Source organism: Heteronotia binoei, chromosome 17 (assembly GCF_032191835.1).
Source record: "Heteronotia binoei isolate CCM8104 ecotype False Entrance Well chromosome 17, APGP_CSIRO_Hbin_v1, whole genome shotgun sequence".
NCBI classification, from domain to species: Eukaryota; Metazoa; Chordata; class Lepidosauria; order Squamata; family Gekkonidae; genus Heteronotia; species Heteronotia binoei.
The window spans coordinates 17,595,777-17,621,586 of record NC_083239.1 but is presented as its reverse complement, the minus strand read 5'-3'; the positions used below and the strand labels follow the sequence as shown (position 1 = coordinate 17,621,586).

The 25,810-nt window shown below is 44.9% G+C and overlaps 1 protein-coding gene across 3 annotated transcripts in view; it reads left to right on the top strand.

Annotated features, from left to right (window-relative positions):
- The window catches only part of RIMS3 (regulating synaptic membrane exocytosis 3), an 82,108-nt gene that overhangs the window by 22,144 nt on the left and 34,154 nt on the right, over positions 1 to 25,810 (top strand). For 2 of the 3 annotated variants that reach the window (XM_060258309.1, XM_060258311.1), the window contains exon 2: positions 20,364 to 20,628. In XM_060258309.1, coding sequence (XP_060114292.1) covers positions 20,364 to 20,628 — 265 coding nt within the window. Of the gene's footprint in view, positions 1 to 3,275; positions 3,354 to 20,363; positions 20,629 to 25,810 lie in introns of those variants that run through there. The other variant, XM_060258310.1, reaches the window with a different exon arrangement.

Here is a 25,810-nt window from a genome sequence, read left to right as displayed (position 1 = left end):
CATGAAAGTTTATGCCCTAGAAATCTGGTTGGCTTTCGAAGTGCTCCTGGATTTGAATCAAACTCCAAGCAGAGGCTATATAGCACACACAGGATCTGAGCCAAAGAGGCAAGGAAAGAAACAGTCTGGAACTGGACATGCTTTTCTCTGGAGTCAGCTGAGACCCAGTTTACACACACAAGAGAAATAGAGGCAAACTAGGTTTATGGCTCTCCCCAGTTGTTGCACTGGTAAATAACAGATGCGGATGGCCTTGATGGGGGAGCTGCATTGGAGGATGGTGGGGCGGGGGGTGGGGGGAGAGATGGAGGTTTAATCCTTTCCCTTCCACATTCTGATTTTGCTCATCTCAAGCTGCTGCCCAGAACAGACCTGACCTCACTGGCAACCTGCAGTCTATTTATTTATTTACTTTATTTCTAGCCCTCCTTTCTTGCTCAGACTCAAGGCAGATTGCACATTGTAAAACAATGCAACCAAATAACATGAGACAACCCAGAAACAGTGCAGTAAGACTTTTAATGGAGAAGGGGTCCATCAGTGGCTACTGGACATGGTGACTAAAGGGGGCCTTCACATTCAGAGACAGGAAGCCAGTGCCAGAAAGGGAAGGCCTTGGTCTCTGTGCCCTGTTATTGGCCTTCTGGCATAACCAGTTGACCATTGTATGAGACGAGCTGAACCGCTGGTCTGATCCAGAAGGGCTCTTATGACTAGAATAACAAAAATGACAAAAAAGATATCAGTTGGCAGCTCAAGAATGGAAGGGATTATTAGCTCATTTTGCCCCCCCCCCCCCCAGCACCATGACCTTTATCCAAATCAGGATCCCCTACAGCTGGTATTTATCAGTAAGACCTCTTTGGAGATGGATTTGCTATTTTATTTACTTATTTGCATCCCAGTGGGGAGACAAAGCAGTTTACATCATTCTCCTCTTCTCCGTTTTATCCTCACAACAACCACCCAGTGAGGTGGGTTAGGCTGAGAGTGTGTGAAAGGCCCAAGGTCACGCAGTATGGACTTGAACTTGCATCTCTCTGATCCAAGTCTGACTCTCTAACCACTACACAGCACTGGCTGGAATCTAGTTTGGCGCCGAGGATGGCTGGAAATGCTGCAGATTGAACCTAGGATCTTCTGTGTACAAAGCAGATGCTTTGTCACTGAGCCATGGCTTTGACTCATCAGACTTGTTCAAACTGCTGAGCATTTACAGTTTGCCACAGTTTTCAGTTCCCTTGTTTGGGTTAACAATGCATGTACACAGTGTTTAAAACTATGTGCAAAAGGAATTCCAATGCAATTTGGTTTCCTTTTGGTACTGCAGTTTCAACACTACCCACAGGCACAACTGCAGTGCAACAAGAAATCCTGACAATAGTTCAATTGCACCAAGATCCATTTTTTGTGTAGTGTCTTAATCAACGCTCTGTTTTCCTGCACCAGTGGCGTAGGGAGGGGGGGCGGGGGGGAGGGTCGCCCCAGGTCTGGGGGGCCCCCGCATTGCCAAGGGGGTCCCGAAAAATGGCCAGTTTCAGCGGCGCCGGGGCCGGGGGGAGGAGCGCGGCCTCTCTGTTCTCCCGGGGGGCCTGGCTGGGGCGGGGCTTCCTGGTCTCTGAGGGGAAGGCGCGCGGGTGGAACCTGTCGGCGGGGCGATGGGGCGTATCGGCAGCTGCCGGGAAGTGGCGGAAGGTCCGTCGGGCGGCGATGATGAGCTTTGAGTGGCCCTGGCAGTACAGCTTCCCGCCCTTCTTCACGTGAGTTGGGGCGGGAGAGGCCGCGAGCCCGGCGGGGCTTTGGGTGGCCCTCTTGCCGCCTTCTTCCGGGAGAGAGAAGCCGCTGCCTGGTCCTGCAGGCCGGATGGCTGCTGCTGCTGCTGCCCGGGGAGGGACGGGAGGGCTGGCAAAAGGCCCCTGCCCTGCTGGGAGGATGGGCAAGCTCTAACGCCGTTCTGTACAGCTCAGGTGGGAATGAAGGGAGACGCTGAAGCCACGAGGGTCTGGAAGGGAAGGAGCAACGTGGGTTCCACCCAGGGTTCCCTCCAAGCTGAGTCTTTTTTGAGCCTCCAGCTCACATTTTTGTCTCAGTTCAGGGGAAAATGGCAAGCTAATTAATGCACTGACAGTCCCACAAGTTCAGGGAAAATTAAGGGCATTTAAAAGCAGTCCTGTTGGAAATTTGAAAATTTAAAAGTTTCTAGAAAAATTAAGCAGAGGAGTGACATCACCGGAAGTGACATCACCGGAAGTGACATCATATCCTGTTTCTGGCGGCGTGCACACACATAGGGGGGCCCACATAAATCTTGGGCCCCAGGCCCCCAAAGTCCTAGCTACGCCCCTGTCCTGCACATCAGTAACCTGTGGGTTGGGGAGAGACAAACTCAAATGCATGAAAGCTGTGCACCTGCCAGTTCCAAAGTTCATTTGAGAAACTTTGCTCACTCCTAACCAATTGCACTGGAGATGTACTAAAGGGACATGAAATTTCTGTGTGGTGTCCATTTCACATCCCTAATTGATGAAGCAGTCATGTCAAGATACACATGCATGTGTGAACTGGCCCTATGGTGACAGAAAGAGTCAGAGCAACCCCATGTTGCAAGATTCAGGAAAAGCATTAAAGAGTTAGGCTTGAATTCTGGAGAGAGGACTCCAGGGCCCACTGGAACCGTTCATGAGCAGTGCATGTGCGCTACTACCAGATTCACACCTGTCTACACAGATGACAGGGTCAGACCTGGTGGCCCTGTGTCAGTGCTGCCCTGGCAGCTGAGAACATGAGCTCCACAGGGTGGTCTCTATACAATGGCCTTGTATTGACAGAGAGGTATTATTCTTGCCCTGTGTTGTTTTTGTGTGACATGAATGCTGGCGGAGATGTGGCTTAATTGGGGAGAAGAAAACACCCTTTCCTGTTCACACACACACAGTTTTGAAGGGGACAATAACATTAGAGGATGTTTCTCACACACCTAGTATGTTACTTCTGAATTCCTTCTTATTCCTCCCTTTCCTCTCCCCCCCCCCCTTTGATTTTGGCTGTGAGGAGAATTGGGTCAGTGAGGTAACCATGGCAATGCTTAAGCAAAGAGAGTCTACAATCCGGTCTCCCCCCCTCCAACCCATCCTGTTTCTCTCTTGGTCTCTCCCTCCAGAAACCTTTACATTTCAGATTAACTAGCTTCTCGTTCTGGGCAATGAGATTTGGGGTCTTGGGGGGGGGGGCAAAATTATATGTATCTATTTTTCGAGGTGAGGTGTGTGTTTTGGGGGGATTGCACAGAGAGCATTTGGGGAAACAGCTTCCTCAGTTCTGTTTACCTTTGGATGCAATAGGATCATCTCTAGGTAAGGAGCCTTTTTCCTTCTCTTTAGAATTGCTATTATTTTCCTTAAAATGTATGAATGGGAGGGAGAGCGCTGGGGAAGGTGTGGTATCTCGTTCCATATTAACCCTTGATAATGATAATTCTGGTTTACAGGCTCGACAAAATTAAAAGTGCAACGAGGAATTAATCTCCTCCCCCTCCCTACATGATTGAGACTGTTCATTCTATTCTCCTGCCACTGCTTGTGAGGGTGGGGTGGGACAGATCTGTACGTCTTTGCATGAATCTCTATTTCAATGAACCACCAGGCCACCATACTGCCAGTCTTTCCTTCAACCTTCTCTTTGAGCTTTGTTTTCCTGAGATGAGCTGCAGCCACAATCACTAACTGGGAATGTGAGATGATTTGATAGTGAACTTTCTTCTCCCAGATGTGCCATATAGTTTTAAACCCCCTGTAAGAGCCTGAATCTTTCCCTGCTTTGTGTGTCTCCCTTTTACCTCTTTCTTCCTTCCTTTTCTAGAAATAAGCCTGTAATAATTTAGGGGGAGGTTATCAAGGTGTACATAGAGGGAACACTTCTTCAAGACACCTGGGAAAGAAACTAGCATTTCCCCCCCTCATTTCTCTTCCTGCCCCATCCTGCCCTGCCTGGGTAGAAGGGATAGGAAAGCCGCCACTTGGTTTAGGGGTGCTGATCTGAAAGGTGGGGACCAGGCATTACTATGTTGTTTGTACATCTTTAGTAGCCATTCATTGGCCTTTAGCTCCTTAGGCTTTGGTAACTCCAGGGAGCAGATGTCAGCCCCAAAGGCATGGACAGCCTGGGAGGGTGATGGAAAGTAAAATTAAAAGGCTGAGGGGGGGAGGGAATGAATGCTTCTTTCTAGGACCCAAACAGATCAAAGCTCCCCACCCCCTACGTGTGCTGTGTTGCCAGCAATCTTATTAGTAATGTTGTGATCTCATGATCTCATTTGCACCCACTGTGGTTTGACGCATCTCAGCAGCAGCAGATAAAGAACTGGGCGTTACAGGCACCCTTTTGTACCACTGATAACTTGTTTCTGGAGGAATACCAAGTGGGGGCTTTGCTCTGGTGCACCAATCCCACTGTTATCTGTCAGTGAAACTTGACCCGCTTCATCCCTCCCCCAAGACACAGGGACCGCTTCTTCCAAGGAAGAGCCAATTTTGTGCCATGGAGGGCAGTGCAACTATGCTCACAATTAGTTCTACAAATTGGTTTGACATAGAAGCAGAGAAGATACTATGCACACTACAAAGGGTAGCTAGCCAAAATATTGGAAGGAATCAATTTCAGGTCAGGAATTAGGGTTGTTGCCATGCCTTAGGGTTTGACTGGGTGTTAGAATTTGAGCCTCCTCCTCAGTGTCTTTAAGGGAAGTGCGGGGGCCACAATCAAGGAGGCAAGCTGGTTTCTGCTTAGCTTGTGAGTTTCTGCCATTCACTGCTCCTTCTAATCCCCCCTCCCTTGTCATTCAGGTGCCACCACAGGCAGGTCTTAATCAGTCAGGGGCAATCCTTTGCCCCCACCAGGAATGAGAAGACTTTCAACCATGCCCTACCCAATCTGCCAGATACCACCTTAGTTCCCCATAGCTGCTCCTCTGTATCTCAGGGTCTGAGCCTTGGAAGACCTGAGGCCCATACAGATGGAGGTCATGTAACCTCCAAACTGTACCTGATAGTATTCTCTACAGTTCTACCTGGGAAACATCTTCGTGTTAAAACCATTTTATTGGTAACATATGGTAATAAATCTATTTCTTACATCTTTAAAAACTTCTTTTATCTACCCCATATATTACTTTCTACCCACCCCTCCCCCCGTTACTTGACCCCCGCTGGTGTTATTTACTTAAAATGTAAATATTTAAAGGTACCCTTAACTATTAAAACAAAAAATTATATTCTTCTTTTTAAAACTTAATCATCATCAAAAATTGTCCAATGTCCTTTTATTTTCCACTCTTTTTCTACATATCTTCTAAACTTTTTCCACTCCGTCTTAAAAACTTCTAAATCATAGTCTCTTAATATTCTTGTTAATTTATCCATTTCACTCCATGTCATAACTTTTATAATCCAATCCCATTTCTCTGGTATTTTTTCTTGCTTTCACAACTGCGCAGATAATGTCCTAGCAGCTGAAAGCAAGTACCAAATTACAGTTCTATCTTCTTTTGGAAATTTTTCCATTTGTAATCCCAATAGAAAAGTCTCTGCAACTTTCTTGAATTCATATCCCAAGATCTTAGAAATTTCTTGCTGAATCATCTGCCAATACTTTTTTGCTCTTTCAAAAGTCCACCACATATGGTAGAAAGAACCTTTATGTTTTTTACATTTTCAACATCTGTCTGGCATCTTGTTCATCTTTGCCAATTTTTTAGGAGTCATATACCACCTATACATGGTTTTAAAACAGTTCTCTTTAATACTATGACACGTCAAGAGCTTCATAGAATTCTTCCACAAGTATTCCCACGTTTCCATCTGTATTTCTTTATTTACATTAATTGCCCATTTAATCATTTGAGATTTCACTATTTCATGCCAAAGACTTTGGCAATTTTCCTTCTTTGCTGTTATTTTTTTTCCCTCCAGACCTGTCCAATAAGTTCTTAACTGTTCCACTGAAATCTCCCATTAACAAAACTTGGTCATAAGTCAGTTCATCAAGCTGTTGTATAATGTCTTTAAAAAAAGCATCCTTTGCACCATTAGGCGCATACAATCCCAATAACAACTTTTTTCCCATTTAATATTATCTCTACTGCTACAAATCTTCCATCTTTATCTTTAAACACTAATTTTGGCTCCAATTCTTGTTTAATATAAAAAACCACTCTCATTTTCTTCTGTTCAGCCAATGAAAAAAACTCCACTCCCAATTGTTTGTTCCATAAAAAATTATAATCCTTTTGTTTAATATGCACTTCTTGCAAACAAATTATATTACAATTTTGTTTCTTAATCCAATGAAATGTTGCCCTTCTTTTTTGTGGTGAATTTAGTCCATTAACATTCCAAGACAGTAATTTGTAATCCATCATGGTACAAACTCTATATTTTCTTGAAAAAATCTACGCATATCCTGTGCATTTGCAATTGTGATTCTTTTTCCCTGGAGTTCAAAACTCAAACCTTCAGGTATTATCCATCTAAACCTCATTCCATTGTCTCTCAATTTTTCTGTCAACTTTTTATATGTTCTTCTATCATTTATCACTTGCCTCGGCAGCTCCTTCATGTTTCTCACTCTACTGCCTCCCACTATCAGTGTCTTTTCAAAATTTTTATTCATGATTCTTCCCACCATTTCCTTTGTCATAAATCTTATGACAACATCTCTTGGTAAGTTATTTTTCTTGGCATAAAGTGAATTCACTCTATACATATAGTCATACATGTTTTTAGTCTCTTCAGGGTTTTCCTCTAAAAATTCTGTAATTATTTTTATTATAAATTCCTTTAAATCACCATCCTTCTTTTCAGGTACTCCTCTCAGACATATCTGAGTCTCCATCAGTTTGCTGTCATGGATTGTCACTTTTTCTTGCATTTTCAACAAGGAGGAATCATATACATTCATTCTGCCTTCTACCTCCTGCACTTTCTTAGATATTTCCTCAGTTTCCTTTCTGAGATCTTCCATGTCTTTTCAAATCTTCAATAATTTCTTTTTTCGATTCATTTATCATCTCTCTCACCCCTTTCATCATTCTGGCCTCCATTGCCTCTAGTTGGTCCTGCAATTTTTCTAATGAAGTAGAAGGGAGGGGAGGTATCTCAGCAGGGTATAATGCCATGCAGCCCACCCTCCAAAGCAGACATTTTCTCCATGGGAACTGATCTTGGTCAACTGGAGACCACTTGTAAGAGTAGAAGATCTCCAGGTACTACCTAGCTGCCTCCACTCATGCCACCATCACTGGGACCAGAGCTGTGGCTTGTGATGGTGTCATGCTTCCCAACATGTTTCAGGAGGCAAAAACGTCCTGGAAAAGGGCCTCACTCCCTACCCTTCCCACAGCCCCAACCTGGAAGGTGAAAGGGATGGCAGGAGAAAGATGCCTACTGCTGGCCTTCTGCTAGAGGGAGAGAAGTAGCCAGCTTACTGGGCAGGGAGGCACCACTCAGGGTTGCCACTTGCCACAGCAGATCCCAATGCCATAGGTGGACAAGGTGCCAACAGGGCTGGTTAGGAAGCCTCTCAACTCTTGGCGTCCTAGGCAATGGCCTTGGTGCACCTAATGGAATGAGGAGCAACTTGCATGAATCCTGTTGGGGTACTTTGTTAAAAAAATTGTTGGAACAAACACCTTCCCATCTTGGTGTGGCTTTTGGACACATTTTTGCCATGCTTGGGGGCCCACTCAAGAACCCTCGTTATGACCCTTGCTCATCTGCAGGCCTCTTTATTTGTGTAACATGCACTCCATCTTAATGAGGAACTCTGGGGATTATTCAATTATCAGAGCTGGGAATTTTGGACAGAAAACTCCCATTGAATGACAGTTGCCTGGATGCTACGTGGCAGGAAGTTGTATGAAAGACAAGTTAAAGTTGTATGAAACAATGTAAGAGTTGAAATTCCTTTCAAGGGTCCGAAGCTTGCTGTTGCAAAATCTGAGGGACTTTTTGCATGCAATATGGTAAATTCAAGTCTGCTAACAAGTGTTCACTCCACAATGAATAATGTACAGCAAGTTTTGGTCAAGTTCCCATCTTCAAAGCCGGTTTGGTATAGTGGTTAAAAGCATGGGAGAACTGGGTTTGATTCCTCACTCCTCCCCATGCAGTTGCTGGGTGACCTTGGGTTAGTCATAAGTTCTCCCAGAGCTCTTCTTTCAAGAGCAGTTCTCTCAGCACTCTCTCAGTCCCATCTACCTCACAGGGCATCTGTTGTGGGGAGATGAAGGAAAAGGAAATTGTAAGCCTCTCTTAGTGGGCAGGGTATAAATGCAATCTTCTCTTCCTCCTCTTCATTTTTGTGTGTGTGATAATCCCTCTTAGGTGTATACCTAAAAACAATAGCCATGGAATCTCACAAACTCTGGTGAAGGTGTTTTCTTCCATTGGAGGGATCTTTCCCCTGACAGGATGGGAAAACATCTGACATCAGGGGCTGGGTCCTTTTATCAGAGGAAAGCGCCTCCGCTATCTCAGTGGATCCACAGGATCCAACCCAACATGTGAAGTAGTTGTGAGAACTCCCAATTAAATACAAAAGAAACCTGGTTATTTCTCTCTATAGAAAGAAAAGTTCAGGGCCTCATTATTTTGACTATTACATTACTCTTTAATTTTTACCACTGTGCTAAGTATTGCTTTGGCATTTACGGTTGGCTTGGGGAAAAGCTCCCCTGCTTCGCTCGCTTTGGAGAACAGAAAAGCAAGCCTCTAACCCATTTTGTTACTAGTGTCTGGTTAAAGCTCTTGAGAAGCAGCCAAATCTTTTACTGAAAGGTTGACGAGAGAGGTTTATTTATCTAAATTTCCTGGGGAATGGCTGATTTGCAGAGCTAATTGAGGGCCAGGGTGGCATTTGTGATGATTTAAATGTGACATACAGCTCCTGTTTCAATAGAAAACCCTGCCACTTCACAAAGAAGGTTGCTGGCTAATGGCAGATCACCCAGCGTCCTTTTCATTCTACACCACAAAGAAAACCTACGTTCTGCACCCAAATTCAGTAGCGTTCTGCAAACTGAATGAAGGATACAAATTTAGCAAATGAAATTGGCCATACAACATACGCCTGTCCCTTGGATGTTCTGTTCCTCCTGCTTAGCTGTTTCATCAATTTCATTAGTTCCAGAGCTTAAAGCTGTCATCCAAAAGGCTAGAAAGATGTTTGTTTAGCAAAAAAGAAAGGAATCTGATAGTCTCAGGATGCAAAGTTTTCCACCTGATACAAATCTTCCTCTTTGGACTCGAATTCACCAGCCAACCCTACTGCCCATGATTAAAATAAAGTCATGGGGCACCAGCTGCTGAGACCTATGCCTGCTGCTTTGCACATCAGGGTCTCAGCTTCCAGGTGGAGTCTGAAGATCTATAACTGATGTCCAGATGACAGAGATCAGTTCTCCTGGAGGACGTGGCTGCTTTGGAGGGTAAACTATATTCTAGTATATCTTACTGAGCTCTGTCTGCTCCTTGAGCTGTGCCCTCCCCAAGCTCCAGGAATTTCCCAACCTGTTGTTGTCAACCTCCGTTACGCCTGCACCAGACTTTTAAGGTTTAATAGGATTAGGGAACCAGGAGAACAAGGCGTGTCAACTGAGTTTGTATTTAGTGAGTTGGGTCTAGATATTTGTTCATCCTATCTCACCTAATCCCCCTTTGTACTCCATGCAACATGGATTTTGTACATTCATGTCCCACCATGGTCTTATTTGGTGGTTAAAGGAGACTCCTCCTTCCTTCCTTATCAGCAGAAAAGCTGGTTCAATCCAGTCTGTTTAGTGTACCTTTTTTTAAATGTTTGCTTAAGTGAGTGTTTGCTGCACAAACTGGAAATGTTGGTGGATCTGAATCCACAGGAGTTCAAATTAGGCTTCCCAAACCTCCCGCTCTGGCGGTAGACTTCTGGGTTCGCAGCCTCATCTCCCGCTCTTCAAAACTCTGGAAGCAGGGGTGGGGGGTGGAGGGGGGGGGCGGGAGAACATACCTTTAGGCTTCATGTTGTAGAGCTCCTGAGCCGTTTGCAAAATGTATGCCCCTTTAAGGCTGGGCAGGAAGCAGAAAGGGCTTCTGAGAACGGCCCCTCCCTTTCTTTTGCTTTCGTTTTCACAGGAAGTAGAGTTGTCCGGAGGAAGATCTGGTAAGTGTGTATGTGTGAGAGGGAGGGGGCAGGGGATTCCCTAGTTTGGAGGCCCTCCCCCCTTTAGAAAGCGTGGGGGGGAGGGAAATGTCTACTAGGCACTCTATTATTCCCTATGGAGAACGATTCCCATAGGGAATAATAGGAAATTGATCCGTGGGTATTGGGGGCTCTGGGGGGGCTATTTTTTGAGATAGAGGCACCAAATTTTTAGTATAGCATCTAGTGCCTCTCCCCAAAATACCCCCCAAGTTTCAAAACGATTGGACCAGAGGGTCCAATTCTATGAGCCCCAAAATATGGTGCCCCTATCCTTAGTTATTTCCTATGGAAGAAAAGCATTTTAAAAGGTGTGCTGTCTCTTTAAAAGTGATGGCAAGAACTCCCTTGGAGTTCAATTATGCTTGTCACATCCTTGTTCTTGGCTCCACCCCCAATGTCTCCTGGCTCCACCCCCAAAGTCCCCAGATTTTTCTTGAATTGGACTTGGCAACCCCAGTTCAAATCCAAGGGAACAGCAACATCCAGATAAGAACATAAGAGAAGTCACATTGGATCAGGCCAATGGCCCATCCAGTCCAATACTCAGTGTCACACAGTGGCCAACAAACCAGGTGTCATCAAGAGGTCCATCAGTGTGGCCAGGACACTAGAAGCCCTCCCACTGTGCCCCCCCCCCCAAGCACAGGTTCTCACCAAAAATACAGAGTATCACTGCCCCAGACAGAGAGTTCCAACAATAGGCTGTGGCTAATAGCCACTGATGAACCTCTGCTCCATTTGCTTATCCAATCCCCTCTTGAAGCTGTCTATGCTTGTAGCCACCACCACCTCCTGTGGCAGTGAATTCCATGTGTTAATCACCCTTTGGGCGAAGACTTCCTTTTATCACTTCTAGCCCGACTGCTCAGCAATTTCATTGAATGTCCACGCGTTCTCGTATTGTGAGAAAGGGAGAAAAGTATTTCTTTCTCTATCTTCTCTATCCCATGCATAATCTTGTAAACCTTTATCCTAACCCTCAGTCTCCAAGCTAAAGAGCCCCAGGTGTTTTAACCTTTCTTCATAGGGAAAGTGTTCCAACCCTTTAATCATTCTAGTTGCCCTTTTCTGCACTTTTTCCAATGCTGAAATATCTTTTTTGAGGTACGATGACCAGAATTGTACACAGTATTCCAAATGAGGCCACACCATCAATTTATACAGGAGCATTATGATACTGGCTGATTTGTTTTCAATTCCTGACCTAATAATTCCCAGCATGGGGTTGGCCTTTTTTATTGCAGTCGCACACTGTCTTGACATTTTCAGTGAGTTATCTACCATGACTTCAGGATCTCTCTCTGTGAGTCTCTGCCAGTTCACACTCCCATCAACTTGTATTTATAGCTAGGATTTTTGGCCCCAATGTGCATTACTTTGCACTTGGCCATGTTGATACTCATTTGCCACATTTATGCCCACTCACCCAGCCTCGACAGATCCCTTTGGAGTGCCTCACAATCCTCTCTGGTTCTCACCACCCTGAACAATTTAGCATCATCCTCAAACTCAGCCACATCACTGCTTATTCCCAACTCCAAATCATTAATGAACAAGTTAAAAAGCGTTGGACCGTTTCTACCAACTTTCCTGGTATTGAAGACTGACTGGCCTGTAATTTCCCAGATCGCCTCTGGAACCCATTTTAAAAATGGAGGTGACATTTGCTACCTTCCAGTCCTCAGGAACAGAGGCAGATTTCAATGAAAGAGTACATATTTTTATCAGATCCACAAGTTCACCTTTGAGTTCTTTCAGAACTCTTGGATGTATGCCATCTGGGCCTGGTGACTTATAAATTTTTAAATTGTCTATCAGTCATAGGACCTCCTCTCTCATCATGTTAATCTGACTCAGGTCTTTCAACACCCCTCCCAAAATCAGCGGTTCTGGAGTGGGCAAACACTTCTCATCTTCCACAGTGAAGATGGAGGCAAAAAATGCATTCAACTTCTCAGCCATTTCCCTATCCTCCTTCAGTAATCCTTTTACCCCTTGGTCATCCAAGGGCCCCACTGCCTCTCTGGCTGGTTTCCTGCTTCTAATGTATTTGAAGAAATTTTTGTTGTTGGTCTTTATGTTTTTTGCAATATGCTTCTCATAGTCCCTCTTCACCTGCCTGAACACAGAGTTGCATTTGATTTGCCACAGTCTGTATTCCCTTTTATTAGCCTCAATTGGACTAGCTTTCCACTGCTTAAAGGAATCTTTCTTACCTTATACAGCTTCCATTACTTTGTTGGTTAACCATGCAGGCTTTTTTAATACCTATTTGTGCCTTCCCTGACTTGTGGTATATGTTTTATCTCAGCTTCTAGGATTGTAGTTTTAAATAGCCTCCAAGCTTCAGATGATTTCCTTTCTATACTGTCAAAAGCCAGTTCCTACAACTGCATCATGCTACTGCACATGGAGGCAAGATCAGTTCTCAGTTGCTTCCATTTTGCCCCCCCCCCTCACAAACTGCTGTCTCTAAGGGCAGCCCCCATAATTTCCTTTTTAACTGTAAGAATATAAGAGCCCTGCTAGATCAGACCAGTGGTCGATCAAGTCCAGCATCCTTCTTGACACAGCAGTCAACCAGTATGTGATTTAATTAATCATTGAGTAAAGAAGTGCTTTCTTTTGTCTGAACTGACCAATTCTTTTGCTGTTTGAGAGAATGTGATACATGGGGCAAGAGGGAAAAACATACTGACCCTGTATAAGCAGATACCTACTCTAATGAGTGGGTGAGCAATATAGTTTGAAATTATTCAGTGATAGATATTGGCAGCATCTGTGAACTCCGTTCTCATGCATGGCCCAGTGTGCTTCACCCCTCCGTGCCTCTGTGACCTTAACAAGCTATCTTTATAAGGAGGAGAACCATCCTACTAACACCCACTGCAATGACAGGCAAAGTATTATCAGAAAAGCAGGATTTCCTGTCCAATGTCTCTAGACTGATTTACACATTGTCTAGTAACAGTGCAGCAGCCCCAGTTCATATGAGTCTAGCCACCGGCTTGCTGCACAGTTCTATTTCCTTCCCTGCCTCCCATCCACAATTCTGCTACTCACAAATGCTGCCCATACAATCAACTGGAAACAGCTGAACTTTAGAAGGGAAGGTTGGCTGGTGTGTGTGGCTGTCACTGAAATCTTTGTCACTGGCTGCTGCTGCTGGAGCATGGGGTGTGTGTGACATGACTCTCAGGCAGGCAATGGAGGGGAAAAACAGTTCTGCTTCTACCAGGAGAGATCAATGTCAGTATTCCTGGAGGGAGGGGAGACACTCTGTTGTGCAGTCTGGTCTGGGAGCCAGAGCATGCCAGTCGAGTGGAGATGACTGTCTCTTGGTGGTGAAGGTTTCATGCGTATGGAGTATATGTGCTTGGATGCTGTGAGGTCATCAGCTGAGGGAAAGCTGGGCTGGAGCACAAATGTGACTGCTGAAAGATTCCCCTTCAAAATGGACAGGCAACACACCCATAAACTCACAGGAACGCAGGAAGCTGCTTTCTGCTGAATCAGACCCTTGGACCCTCAGGGTCAGTCTTGTCTGCTTGGACTGGCAGTGGCTGTCCAGAACATCACCTTCTGCCTCGTGTTTTTAAGCAGAGATGCCTGGGAGTTGGAACCTTCTCTATGCCGAGCAGATGCTCTACCACTGAGCTGTCACCCCTTCCCATTGCTTTGTTCCTTATGGGTGAAATGATCAAAGAACAGGTTAACCATAAAATAGGGCAGGGGTGTCAAACATGCAGCCCAGGGGCTGAATCAGGCCCCTGAGCAACTGGCTATCATCTGCTTCCTTCTCCCTCTCTCTTGCTTTCTTCTGCATCACAGGTTGCTTTGCCAGGCTTGCTCAATTGCACAGGAGCTACAGAACAAAACCTCTATTTTCTCCATTGGCTGACGCCCCTTCCTTGGGGAGGAAGTGGGGAAGGGAGAGCTTGCTTTGCCAGGCTCTCTCAATCCCACAGCAAAGTTACTGAGCCAAGCCCCTCTTCCTTCTATTGGCTGAGGCTCCTCCCCCTCCTGGTCCCCTGGGGAAGGAAGGAAAGAGCCAGAGCTTCCTTTCCCCAGTTCCCTAGATCCTATGGGAGAGATACAAAGAAAGTGCTAATATTTTAGGCATGTTTTATTTTAAGGGTTTTTTAAAAAAAATAAAAATCATTAATTGTGTTTGTCTGTGCCCTTTATAAAGTTCACACCTCTTCTACCTGGCATTGCATGTTATAACACACATGGCCTGGCCTAACATGGTCTCATTTATGTCAGATCCAGCCCTCATAACAAATGCGTTCAACATTCCTGAATGAGGAGATGTCAAGGCATCTCTATCTAGTTCCAGTGCAACCAGCAGCCCATTCCAGGATCCCGTCTTAGAGAATCTGGCACCCTGGTGGTGGAAATGCCATTAAGCTGCAGCCAATTTATGGCTACCCTGTAGCATTTTCAAGGCAAGAGACAAACCCAGTTAGTTTGACATTGCCTGACTCTGCATAGCAACCATGGACTTCCTTGGTGGTCTCCCAACCAAGTACTAACCAGGGCCCACCCTGCTTAGCTTCCAGGGTATGATGAGATCAAGCTAGCCTGGACCATCCGGATCAGGGCCTAGCATTCTAGAAGCCGTCTATTTCTAAATGCCATGTCCTTGCTAGAGAGCATTCATCTACAATTCTTCATGGCATGCTAAGCAGGGAGAGGGAGCACTTTGTACACGCGCTGATGCCTTTTGCTTATTGATTCAATGCAGACACTTTAGGCTGATCCTGCATGGAGCAGGGGGTTGGACTAGATGGTTGGGAGGGACAGTGGCTCAGTGGTAGAGCATCTGCTTGGGAAGCAGAAGGTCCCAGGTCCAATCCCCGGCATCTCCAACTAAAAAGGGTCCAGGCAAAAAGGTGTGAAAAACTTCAGCTTGAGACCCTGGAGAGCCACTGCCAGTCTGAGTAGACAATACTGACTTTGATGGACCGAGAGTCTGTTTCAGTATAAGGCAGCTTCATATGCTCATATGTTCATATGTCTGTATGACCCCTTCCAACTATATGATTCTGTTATTCTATGACACAGTTGCTGGCCTCCAAGAGATGCTCTGCTTGTGTGTGTGTGTTTTAACCAAGCAACTGCTGCAGAAAACAGCAACTTTTTTGCAACATACACACAACTGTCGGAGAAGAGCACCATTTGTAGGGCCTCCATCCCCTCAATGAGAACAGTAAACACAGTCCTGCTACAAATCAGAACTTTAAGGGAACAGGAGCATGGTACATACAGTGCACAAAGCAAGGGCAAACACAACAGATGTGTGTTCTTGGCCAACAAAATGGGTGATTACCCCTCTTGTTACATGTTCATGCAAGGGGAGGGGGGTAAAAGGTAGCGATGGGAGACACATAAGGCAGCTGAAACAAAGCCATTTTGGTGCTGACCACTGAATGGGAGACCTCCCAGGAACTAGAGATGCCATAAATTTTACAGCAAACCAAGCTCTGCAGGTGAACATACCAAGTTTCTCAGTTTCGACCACCCATGAGCTGAGCCTCAGATGTCCTTACCTTGACACTATCTGCCATAAGTAGCCACTGAGCAGCTTCGTGGCTGCACAGCCGCATTCGTTTGATCTTCTGTCCTGCAAGCTACTTTTGCATCTCATTTCCCAATAGGCTTTTATTGCATTTGTGGTTCTTTTGTTGTTGTTTATGAAGAATGGGGCTACTTTAAGCAGGGTTATCTATTTGAAAAGGAACAGCTAAATGCTCTACAATTTGGCTCAAGCACTAAAACAAGTCCACCCCACCCCCGCTGTGCTGAGCCTGAGTCTGATTAAGCCTGGGAGGGACTCATATATGCCAGTTCATCCCCCCCCCCATACTTTTCATTGCAGTGGGGTGGCCTTGATGCAATCCAAGGAGAGGAGGCAACTTCTGGTTGTGCATTCTGCACAGCACTGAGAAGGGCAGATCCAACCAACAAGTCTAAAAAGATGCAAAGCTCATTGAAGCCAACTGTTTTCGGTGGGGTTCACACAGGAGAACTTCCTGGTGAATTGGTGAATATTGCCCCATTCCAATCAGCTCTTTCTTTCTTACACCCCCCTTTCTCTGGTTTGCCTAACCCAGCACCCCCCCCCCCCCACAACATCTTGGGCTTGGTTTGAAGAAATTGAGTTAAATCTCAATGCACGCATTAGGAGACCTACGTCATGCTAGCTGCTAGGAAGTTGAAGCGCAAAAATTGCTTAGGAAGAAAAAGAAAGGTCAGTGATTTTTGCTTCAATTAGCTCACCAAACCTGCAATGCACAGCCTCCAGCCCCCCATCTCACCCCATCCCCAGCAATCTGCAGATTTTGCTAGGATGCAGTGTGCATCTCCAGAGATGTCCCCTGTACCCTTGGACCCTCCGGAAGTTTGCTCATCTTTAATTTTTGCTTTCTTACATCTACAGTGCTTTTCCTCTTAAAGACAAATGTTATTTCTTTTCCCAGGTGTCACCACCTCCCTCTGTTCTTATAGCATGGAATTAATTATTTAGCTTCCTCTGGAAGATGGAGGCATCCATCACATGGGAGAGTTTAATTATTTATCATGAGGCAAAAGGAATAGCAAGAGAGTGATCTGGTGGGCACGGCACACCATCCTAGGAGGTCTGATATCACATGCTGTCAGCCCATGACCAAGCCTCAGGATGGGACCTCAAGCAGAAGTATTGAGGGGGGGCGGGAAGCCTATCCCTCGCAAAGACCTAAAATGCAGTGGGGAGGGGGGGGGGGTGGAGAGTCTACAGTGAAAAGGAGGGATGAGGAAATATAGAGTCAAACAAACAGGGGAAACATGGAGGAAGCAGCAAACCTGCCTCAGGGGCTGTGTACAGATTGCTTCCAGGAGGGAGGAAGTGAGAGACTGTCAGGGCTTGCTCATGAGTCAGCAAACAAATTATCCAGAGAACAATATATTAAAAACCCAGGATGGTGAGGCCAAGGCAAAAGAGTTTCTATGACTTACTGTGGGCACAAAGCGAATGGAGTGGCCGTGAAATTAGAGGAGGCTGACCCACTATCCTTCCTCACAGGGATGGGAGAGAGAAGGGTATTACTTCTCAAGGAGGAAGTCATTTTAAAGTGTGGTGCCACCACAAAAAAAGCCCTGTCTGGATGCCACTTTACCCCCAAAACACATGAGCACAGAAATTACTTCATGAATACTGTCAATGGAGCGTTCATAAAATGATTCAAGATTGAGTTTTCTCAGGAAACCATTTTTTAAAAATTCTTGTTTTATTAAATTATTCATATCCTGTCTTTTGCACAGCCTAGGGGTTCAGCAACTGATGTAATGTATACCAAACAAGATGGCAGGCAAAATCACTGACAAGCCCGAGACAAGCCTTGCATTACAGTCCTGATTAGACTCCACCATAGTAGATTCAATCAAAAGTCCTTCCAAATAACTGAATTGTAAGATCAACTGAAAGTCCCAAAGGAACCCGATTTTCTAAAATCTCTGGGAAGGCTGCCCCTCCCCCAAAGGTTCCCAACCTCCAGGTGGGTCCTGGAATGACGACTGATCTCCAGACTACAGAGATCAGGAAATGGCTGCTTTGGAAGGCGGAGTCTACGGCATTATACCCTGCAGAGACCCCTCCCCTCCCTAAACCCTGCCATCCATAGGCACTACCCCCAAATCTCCTGGAATTTCCCAACCTGGAGATGGCAACCCTAAGGGAACGGAGGTCTTTAGGAATGTGGACTCCTGGTTGTGAAGGGCTTTAAAGGTCAGAATCTGTACATTAAACTGAATCTAGAAAACAATTGCTAGCAGACACAAATATGCAAGAACAAGGGTTGTGTGTTCTTATTGTGCCTTGTTCCCATCCAAAGCTGAGCTGCTCATTTTGCACCAGCTGAAGTTTTAAGTTGTGTTGGAGGGAAGTGTTGTGTTTTTAGCTGTTACCATACTGGTGATCCACATATGTGTAAGAAGAGATTGAACTCTGTGCCACCATTCTGTGTGAGCAGAACATGCAGGGGTCATTTCACAGAAAAAGAGATGTCAGAGCTCATTTGAATAACTCATTTGCATATGCCACACACCCCTGACAGCACTGGAAGGTGTACTAAATTATATCAGCTCAGCATCTACCTTAAAATGATTCTTGAATTATAACTATCATAATAAAACCTTACTCCCATCATGCGTTTTAATTTACTTTCTTCTTTGTGGCCACAGTGGCATGATGAAGATTTACATCTGTCTACTTTATATGTGTTGGTTATCTTCCCATTTTTTGTGGGGGGAAAGTATTAGAAAGTTTGTCAGACCTTAGAGTTCAGTAAAATTCTTACAGGGGGTTTGAACAATGAACAGAAACAATTTTTTTTTTTGGGGGGGGGTGTAAGAACGAAAGAACATGATAAAATGTAGAAGTTCTGGAGCTCTGCTCCTGTGGGATCCTGCCCAAAATGAGGTCAACCTATTTGTTTCCAGCTTAGATACCTGCAATCAAAACTCAGATTTTTTTTTTAGGTTACGACTTTATGCCTACTGAAGCTGAAGCCCAAGTTTGCTGCCCTATTCACTCAAAATGGTGACTGCAGATATCAGAAGGGTCACAGATAGGGTGTTTAACCATTGCATGAGGCTGGAATGCCAAAACTGTGAGGTCACAGGGAATTTGGCGAGCTAAAGCTGATGGGACTTTGCAAATAAAGATCGCAGCATCTTGAAGATCAAACCACAACAGGTCTATGAGAGATATGTGAACAGTTTGTCTGCAGGTTCAGTAAGAAAGCCTTGCCTTTGTTATTGCAACAAATACCTTGCTGAAAATACAGATGGGAGATAATTGAGGAATCTGTCTCATTTACGTCACTATATTTACCAAATCCCGAAGGATAGTCCATGTCCCTTGTTTAGATGCCCTGTAACTGACCATGCAGAAAGACAATTTCCTTTTCCTTTCTTTCATCCTTCCTGCTTAATTTTGCCATGCCTTTAGTGGAGAGGCTATACATATAGTGTAGTGTTAAAATTCATGGCACTGGCCTGAGTTTATAGAAGACATCACTATACAATTGTTGATTACCCCTTCCCTTGTATTGATCTCTTTGTATATTTACTATTGTTACAGCTTATGGGCAAACCAGTTTAATTCTATAAGAACCAATCCCAGGAAGAACAATAGAAATCTATACCATCAGCAGATACCCCCACAAAACTTTTCAAAGTGAAAAAAAATCAATACACCCACAAGTTGTCAGTGGGATAGCTAGATTGGCAGGGAAATCTGCACAGGGAGGTGCCATTACAGGAAAGACCAGGTGCCATTACAGGAAAGACCATGCTCCTTATTATCATCCACCTTGCCTAGATGACAGTGATGCTCAGCAGAGATATTTAGAAGCCCATTAGGTCTCCCTGAGCATCGGACTCTGAGAGGGAGGGGCCTGGGAGATAAGAGGTGGTGTCTGGCAGATTTGGGTGGAGCCTGGTGAGGTAGAGGTGAAGTGAAGTGTTAACATTCCAAGCTGGGGACAGAGCCCATCAGAGACTTGGCTGTTGTCTTCTGTTGCCATCTTCCATCAGCAGGTGAAGACTTTTTTTTAAATCTGGCATTGTCTGTAATATGTTTTACATTTTGTTTTAATATTTTTTTGGGGGGGTGTTTTAGCTTTTGTGGTTTTTGTTTGGTTTCAGTGGTTTTAAGATGTGATCTCATCAGAGCTTGGGAGCTCAGTAGGATCAGTCTTAGTTAACACTTGGATGGGAGACCACCACGAAAGTCCAGGATTCCCACAGAGAGACAGGCTATGGCACATGACCTCCATTAGTCTCTTACCTTGAAAACCCCATGACGGGGTTGCCATAGGTCAGTGGTAACTTGACAGCTCACTTTACCTTTTTAGCCAACAAAAAAAAGCAAGCAGGCTATTTGGTGCAGCCCTAAGTAATACATTCCTACATACAGAGACCCCTCAGACATATTTTTAAAAGAAGGAAACTACAGTTCACCAAATGAACCAAAGTATTTTCGCAGGAGGTGTCTGAAAACAGTTTAGCTGTTGTTAAGTTCAACAATCTCATGGTGTCTTCATCCCCCCAGTCACTCTTTTTGTCTTCTTTTTCCACCACTTCAGCCCTACCCCATTGGCCAGGAGCTTCTGAGATCACCTCCGGAGACCATGTTTAATGGGGAAACAAGTTCCTCTTCAGCCAGGAACGTTATCCGGAGCTCCAGCATCAGCGGGGAGATGTACAACATCGAGAAGAGCAATGGGGGCAACCCAGATTCAGCTAGTCTCTCATCCAACAAGAAGAGGCGGTCCAGCCTTGGGGCCAAGATGGTGGCCATTGTGGGGCTGTCCCAGTGGAGCAAGAGTACAATGCAGCTGAACCATCCCGGTAAGAAGACCTCCTGGTTCAGGGACATCAAGGCGGGGAGGTTGATTATTACAGCCTTAGAAAACTTAGTCCCTGACCTGCTTGGCTCAGGCCAGTCTGATCTGGTCAGATCTTGGGAGCTAAGCAGGGTCATCCTTGGTTAGTACTTGGATGGGAGACTGCCTTGGCAGTCTAGGGTTGCTAGGCAGAGGCAGGCAATGGCCAACCACCTCTATTTGCCTCTTGCCTTAAAACTCTATGGGGTTGCCATAAGTCAGCTGTAATTGATGCACTAGAATTGATGCACTTTCCAGTACTTGAAAAGTGAGAGCTTTGTACTTTGCTTCTACAGGCTGCTTAGTAGACTGCCCCAAGAGACCTCAGTGGATGTGTGTGTGATGTGCGTGAAGATTATAGATTGCTGGCAGCTGGAGAAAACATGAGTAAAAAATTATTTCTTCACTGCCTCCAGGCTCTACCTGAAATCCTAAAGCAAGATAGTAAATAGCCTCAGCTGGTCACCTATGGCTAGGATTTCTATTTGCTTGCTTATGGCAAGAGACCTCAAGATAACTGCAGCCCTTGTCTGTCAATGTTCTGCTGATCAGCAGGCAGAAGCTGGGGCCAAATTGGGGTGGGGCAGCGCAATCATACTGGGGAGAAAAATTAAAAATTACTCACAGAAAGTTCTGACCATGTTCTACTTATAGAAAGTTCTGAGCATAGAATTCCTGGTGATTCCTAGAGCTACTAGGAAGCATTGAGTTCCAGAAATTCGGCTCTGTTGGAGCTGGAGAAAACAACTTCCAGAAACTCAGTTATAATTTTACCATAGAATTTCTGGCAGTTGCTAAAGCTTCCCTTATCAGTTTTCCAGAAGCTCTAGGAATTGCCTGAAACTCTATGGACAGAACAGCCTATCAGTAGATGAGGCCTCATTTTTCTTTTAAATTTTTCTCCTGGGATGCTGCCCTCCACAACAGCCCTCCTGTCAGTTGTAAGGCACCCAATCTATGGCTTGTATGAATTTTAGGGTTGCCAGCCTCCAGGTGGTACAGAAAACAATATGGCTATGCAGAAAAGTGGTATTATAACAAGAAGTGAAAACTATATAGAAGTAACAATTGTTAATACAAGTCTTGACTAGCTATTCTATATTTTGAATCAAATATATTTGATTCAACAAAACAATTAATTTCAGTATTAACAAAAGAACTTGATGCCAGAATTTAACAATTGGCAGAATTACAATAGAAGGTTGATATTACAGAAGCAGCAAAGGATTGCCTCGATAACTATCCATTTCATTTGCCTTCTTCAGGCTGCAGTACACTAGGTAAAGCCCTGAATTCAATGACCCAGTATTTCCTTCAAATTTGTGCTTAGGACAGTCTCCAGCTTTTACAGTTGCTGTGTAGAAAGTTGCAGTTGGAGCCTCAGAGATAAACAGTCTTCCATTCGGGGATACCCTTTGTCAGATTCGAAATGTCCAGGTGGTAGCTGAAGATCTCTTAGTATTACAACATGACAGGTTTGATATGGTATATTTCAAACATACAGAAATGTTTGCAACACAAAGGTTTCTGTGAGGACTGGTACAGCCCTCCTGAGTGATGTTGCTTTAAATATCATACCTGCCCTGCTATGCTCACCCAGGATTCCCCTTGACTCAGGGTGGGTTTTTCAAAACTGTTAACCATCTTATCCTCATTAAGAGAGTCTGAGCCCTCCACCACCACAAACACACACTTTCCTTGTGATGACTCAGAACATTTCTGAGCGCTTGAAACGGATATAATTTTAGGAGGGTATTACTTAAGAAAAGCATGCCTTAAATTTAGACAGAAGCTTGTGAATCCAGCACTGTTCCTTAGCTTTTCTGTCTCAGTTGCTAAAGTACGGAATACCCGGAAGCCCACAGTGAGAAGGATACTGTTGTTCTTGGAAATCATTCAGAATCTACTTATTTGTTTTTAGTCCTGTCTGGAAATGGGGCAGGCCAATCTAGTGAGGAAGACCCCTTTGGCACCTGATGCTATTCCTCTCCTCAGCAGAAATGCCATTTAGGAAACACAATAATAAAAGTAACATTCACAGGCTTTGGTTAGTGTCTGGAGCTCTCATTCACAATGATCCAAGCCAGCGAACCCCCAATAATCCCATCCTGTTGCATGTAATCATATCCAAGTTCTCCCCCTCCAATGGGGACACATCACTCTCCCATTCTCTATTTCAGGGGTGGCCAACGGTAACTCTCCAGCTGCTTTTTGCCTACAACTCCTATCAGCCCCAGCCACCATGGCCAATGGCTGGGGCTGATGGGAGTAGTAGGCAAAAAACATCTGGAGAGCTACCATTGGCCACCCCTGCTCTATTTTATCCTCACAATAACCTTGTGAGGCAGGTTAGGCTAAGCATGGGACTAGCTGAAGGGCACCCATGGAGACCAGGGATCTGAACCTGGTCTCTCCCAGACCCCAGTCCAGCATTCTAACCACTACCCTGTGCTCCTGTTAGCACAGCCTAGACTAACAGATTGACACTGGTCTTTTCTGCTGAAGCCTCTGATTCTTGGCTCCCATTCAATGCCCTTCAGTCATCTACAAGTGTCTCTTGCCTTTCTTTGCCACCTGCATGGAACATCTCACACAACCTCATGCCACTTGACAGGTAACTCATGCCTCCTTGCTTTGGAGTCAGCTGCTGCTTGCTAGCACAACTCTTGATAAGCCATCAGCTTTGTCCCCAGGACTTGGCACACAACAGCAGCTCAAGCCAGCTCAACCACCTGCCTTTCCCCTTCTTCTTGCCAGAGCTGTGAATGGATTATATATCATCTAATGGGAGGGGAATCCCATTATCCTCTGTCCTCTCTCTGCTACTGCCTGTGTTTCTCACCAGGATAGTAAGGCTGCGATCACACACACTAAATAATGCACTTTCAATCCACTTCAAATGCACTTTCCAGTGGATTTTGCCAGTTCACATCCAGTTGAAAAGTACACTGAAAGTGGATTGGAAGTGCATTATTTAGCATATGCAATTTCAGCCTAAGTCTCAAATGCAAACTAGGCATCATCTGGGACCCAAGGCAGAAGTTGCATGACAATTTGGTGTAGTGGTTAAGTGTACGGACTCTTATCTGGAAGAACTGGGTTTGATTCCCCACTCCTCCACTTGCACCTGCTGGAATGGCCTTGGGTCAGCCAGAGCTCTGGCAGAGGTTGTCCTTGAAAGGGCAGCTGCTGTGAGAGCCCTCTCCAGCCCCACCCACCTCACAGGGTGTCTGTTGTGGGGGAGGAAGGTAAAGGAGTTTTTGAGCTGCTCTGAGACTCTTCGGAGTGGAGGGCAGGATATAAATCCAATATCTTCTTCTTCTTGAGGTAGAAAATCAAGCCTTCTTGCCAGTCATTAAGCTAGGATCCAGTAGTATAATCCAGCTGTACCCAACAGGAATAAAATTCTACCTTGGGGGGGGGGGGGAAAGATAACCAGCCCGTATTGCTGACAACAACTGGGGGTGGGATAGCAAATGACCCTTGCCCTTTTACTTAAGGAGGAGGGGGCTTTAGGAGTGAGCCAGATTCTGACTCTTTGGTTCAGGATTACAATCATAGCTACTCCTGCTTGCCAAGATTCTGGCCTGGGATGATTGACAAGTAAGAGATAGCTGAATAGTCCCTCCATTTCTTCTCTCTCTCTCCTCTCTCTCTCTCTCTAATTGCCCTTTCATTTGTAGCAAAATATCTCTGAGCTAAGAGCAGTCAGGAAGGTTGCCAGCTCTGGGTTGGGAAATTCAGGGTACATGTTTTATCAGCAAAAAAAGGCAGATCCCTTCCCCAAGGTGCACACATTGTCCATGGGAGAAGATACCATCAAATGACAAAAGGAGACAGAAGAAAAGCAGAAGCAGCACAGCATGCAAATGGTTACAGAAAATGAGTCTTTGCTTTGATATGGGACGAAAAGAGTAAGGAGGGCAGACTGAAGAAAAGTTGAGTTTTGGGGAGGATTTGAAGACAGAAGCACTTTGGTACAGCTGCAGAGTGCCGGATTTAGACCGTGGAGAATGGGGGCCTCTCAAAGATTACAGCTTCAGGAATTGTATGTATCTAAAATAGATGTTTTGGGGGAAAGCCCAAAAAATATATGAAGTGCTAGTTATAATCTTGGCATTTTCTAAAAGCCATGCCTTTGAATTATTATAGTTTTGGTCCTTGCTGCAATTTCATGGTTCAGCTGTTCTTTGAAGAGAAGGAGCTTCTTTGGCACCTAGAAGACTTACGTGTCTGAGATTTATCCAAAGGGCTGTAATTACCCCTAAGAAAGGAAATAGCAAAGGGGTGGTGGTGGAAGTAAATGGTAGAGAACATCTCTTGGTAATGATGGAACCCAGAATAAAATCTTAAGGCACAGTGGAATGTCATGGGAAAGTTCCAGTGCAAAAATTGACTGGGAGACAGTTTTGATGCAAACGGAATGTTCTGCCCTGTGTCTACAGGAAGTTTGAGCAGGGTAATCAATGCAGGCTCGGGTTTAAAAAGAGTGACTGACAAGCCTTTTTTTGATATTTAAATAACAGTTTTGCTACATGGCAAAGGGAAAAGGCATGGGGTCTTGCTTTAGTGACACTCACCTCTATGTGGCAGAATGCCTTTCAGGTATGTACCTAAGTACTAACAAATTGCAACCCACTTACAGGAACCCCAGCCAAGAGGCTTTTGAGGAAAGTGAGAGGCAGAGGTGGTCTGCTGTTGCCTTCCTCTGAAGAGCCTTTCTTGACGGTCTCCCATCTACATGCCAACTCTGCTTAGCTTCTAAGAGCTGACAAGATCAAAATATGCTATACCATTCCACACACTGTCCCTTCTTTCTAACACAGACTCTTATCAACATGAGTTGTGTATAGTTTTCAAATGGGAACTGAGTCACAGACTCTGACTAACTCATGCAAATGCGCCAGAGGATCCATTCACAGTGAGGCTCAAATTGGTTTTTGGTTCTTCATTTTATGTACTTAGAGCAGGAGGTGCCCCATGCCCCTTTTCTGTTCACACCGGAACCATAATAATAGAACAAAAGGCATTGTCTGAACGTTGAAAGTGTTTCTGCATACATTATCTCAGTAACCTTTTATACCAGACCTGTAAATTAAATCACCATTCTTAGCCTCACCATTTGGGAATTTCCAAGGAAATGGTGA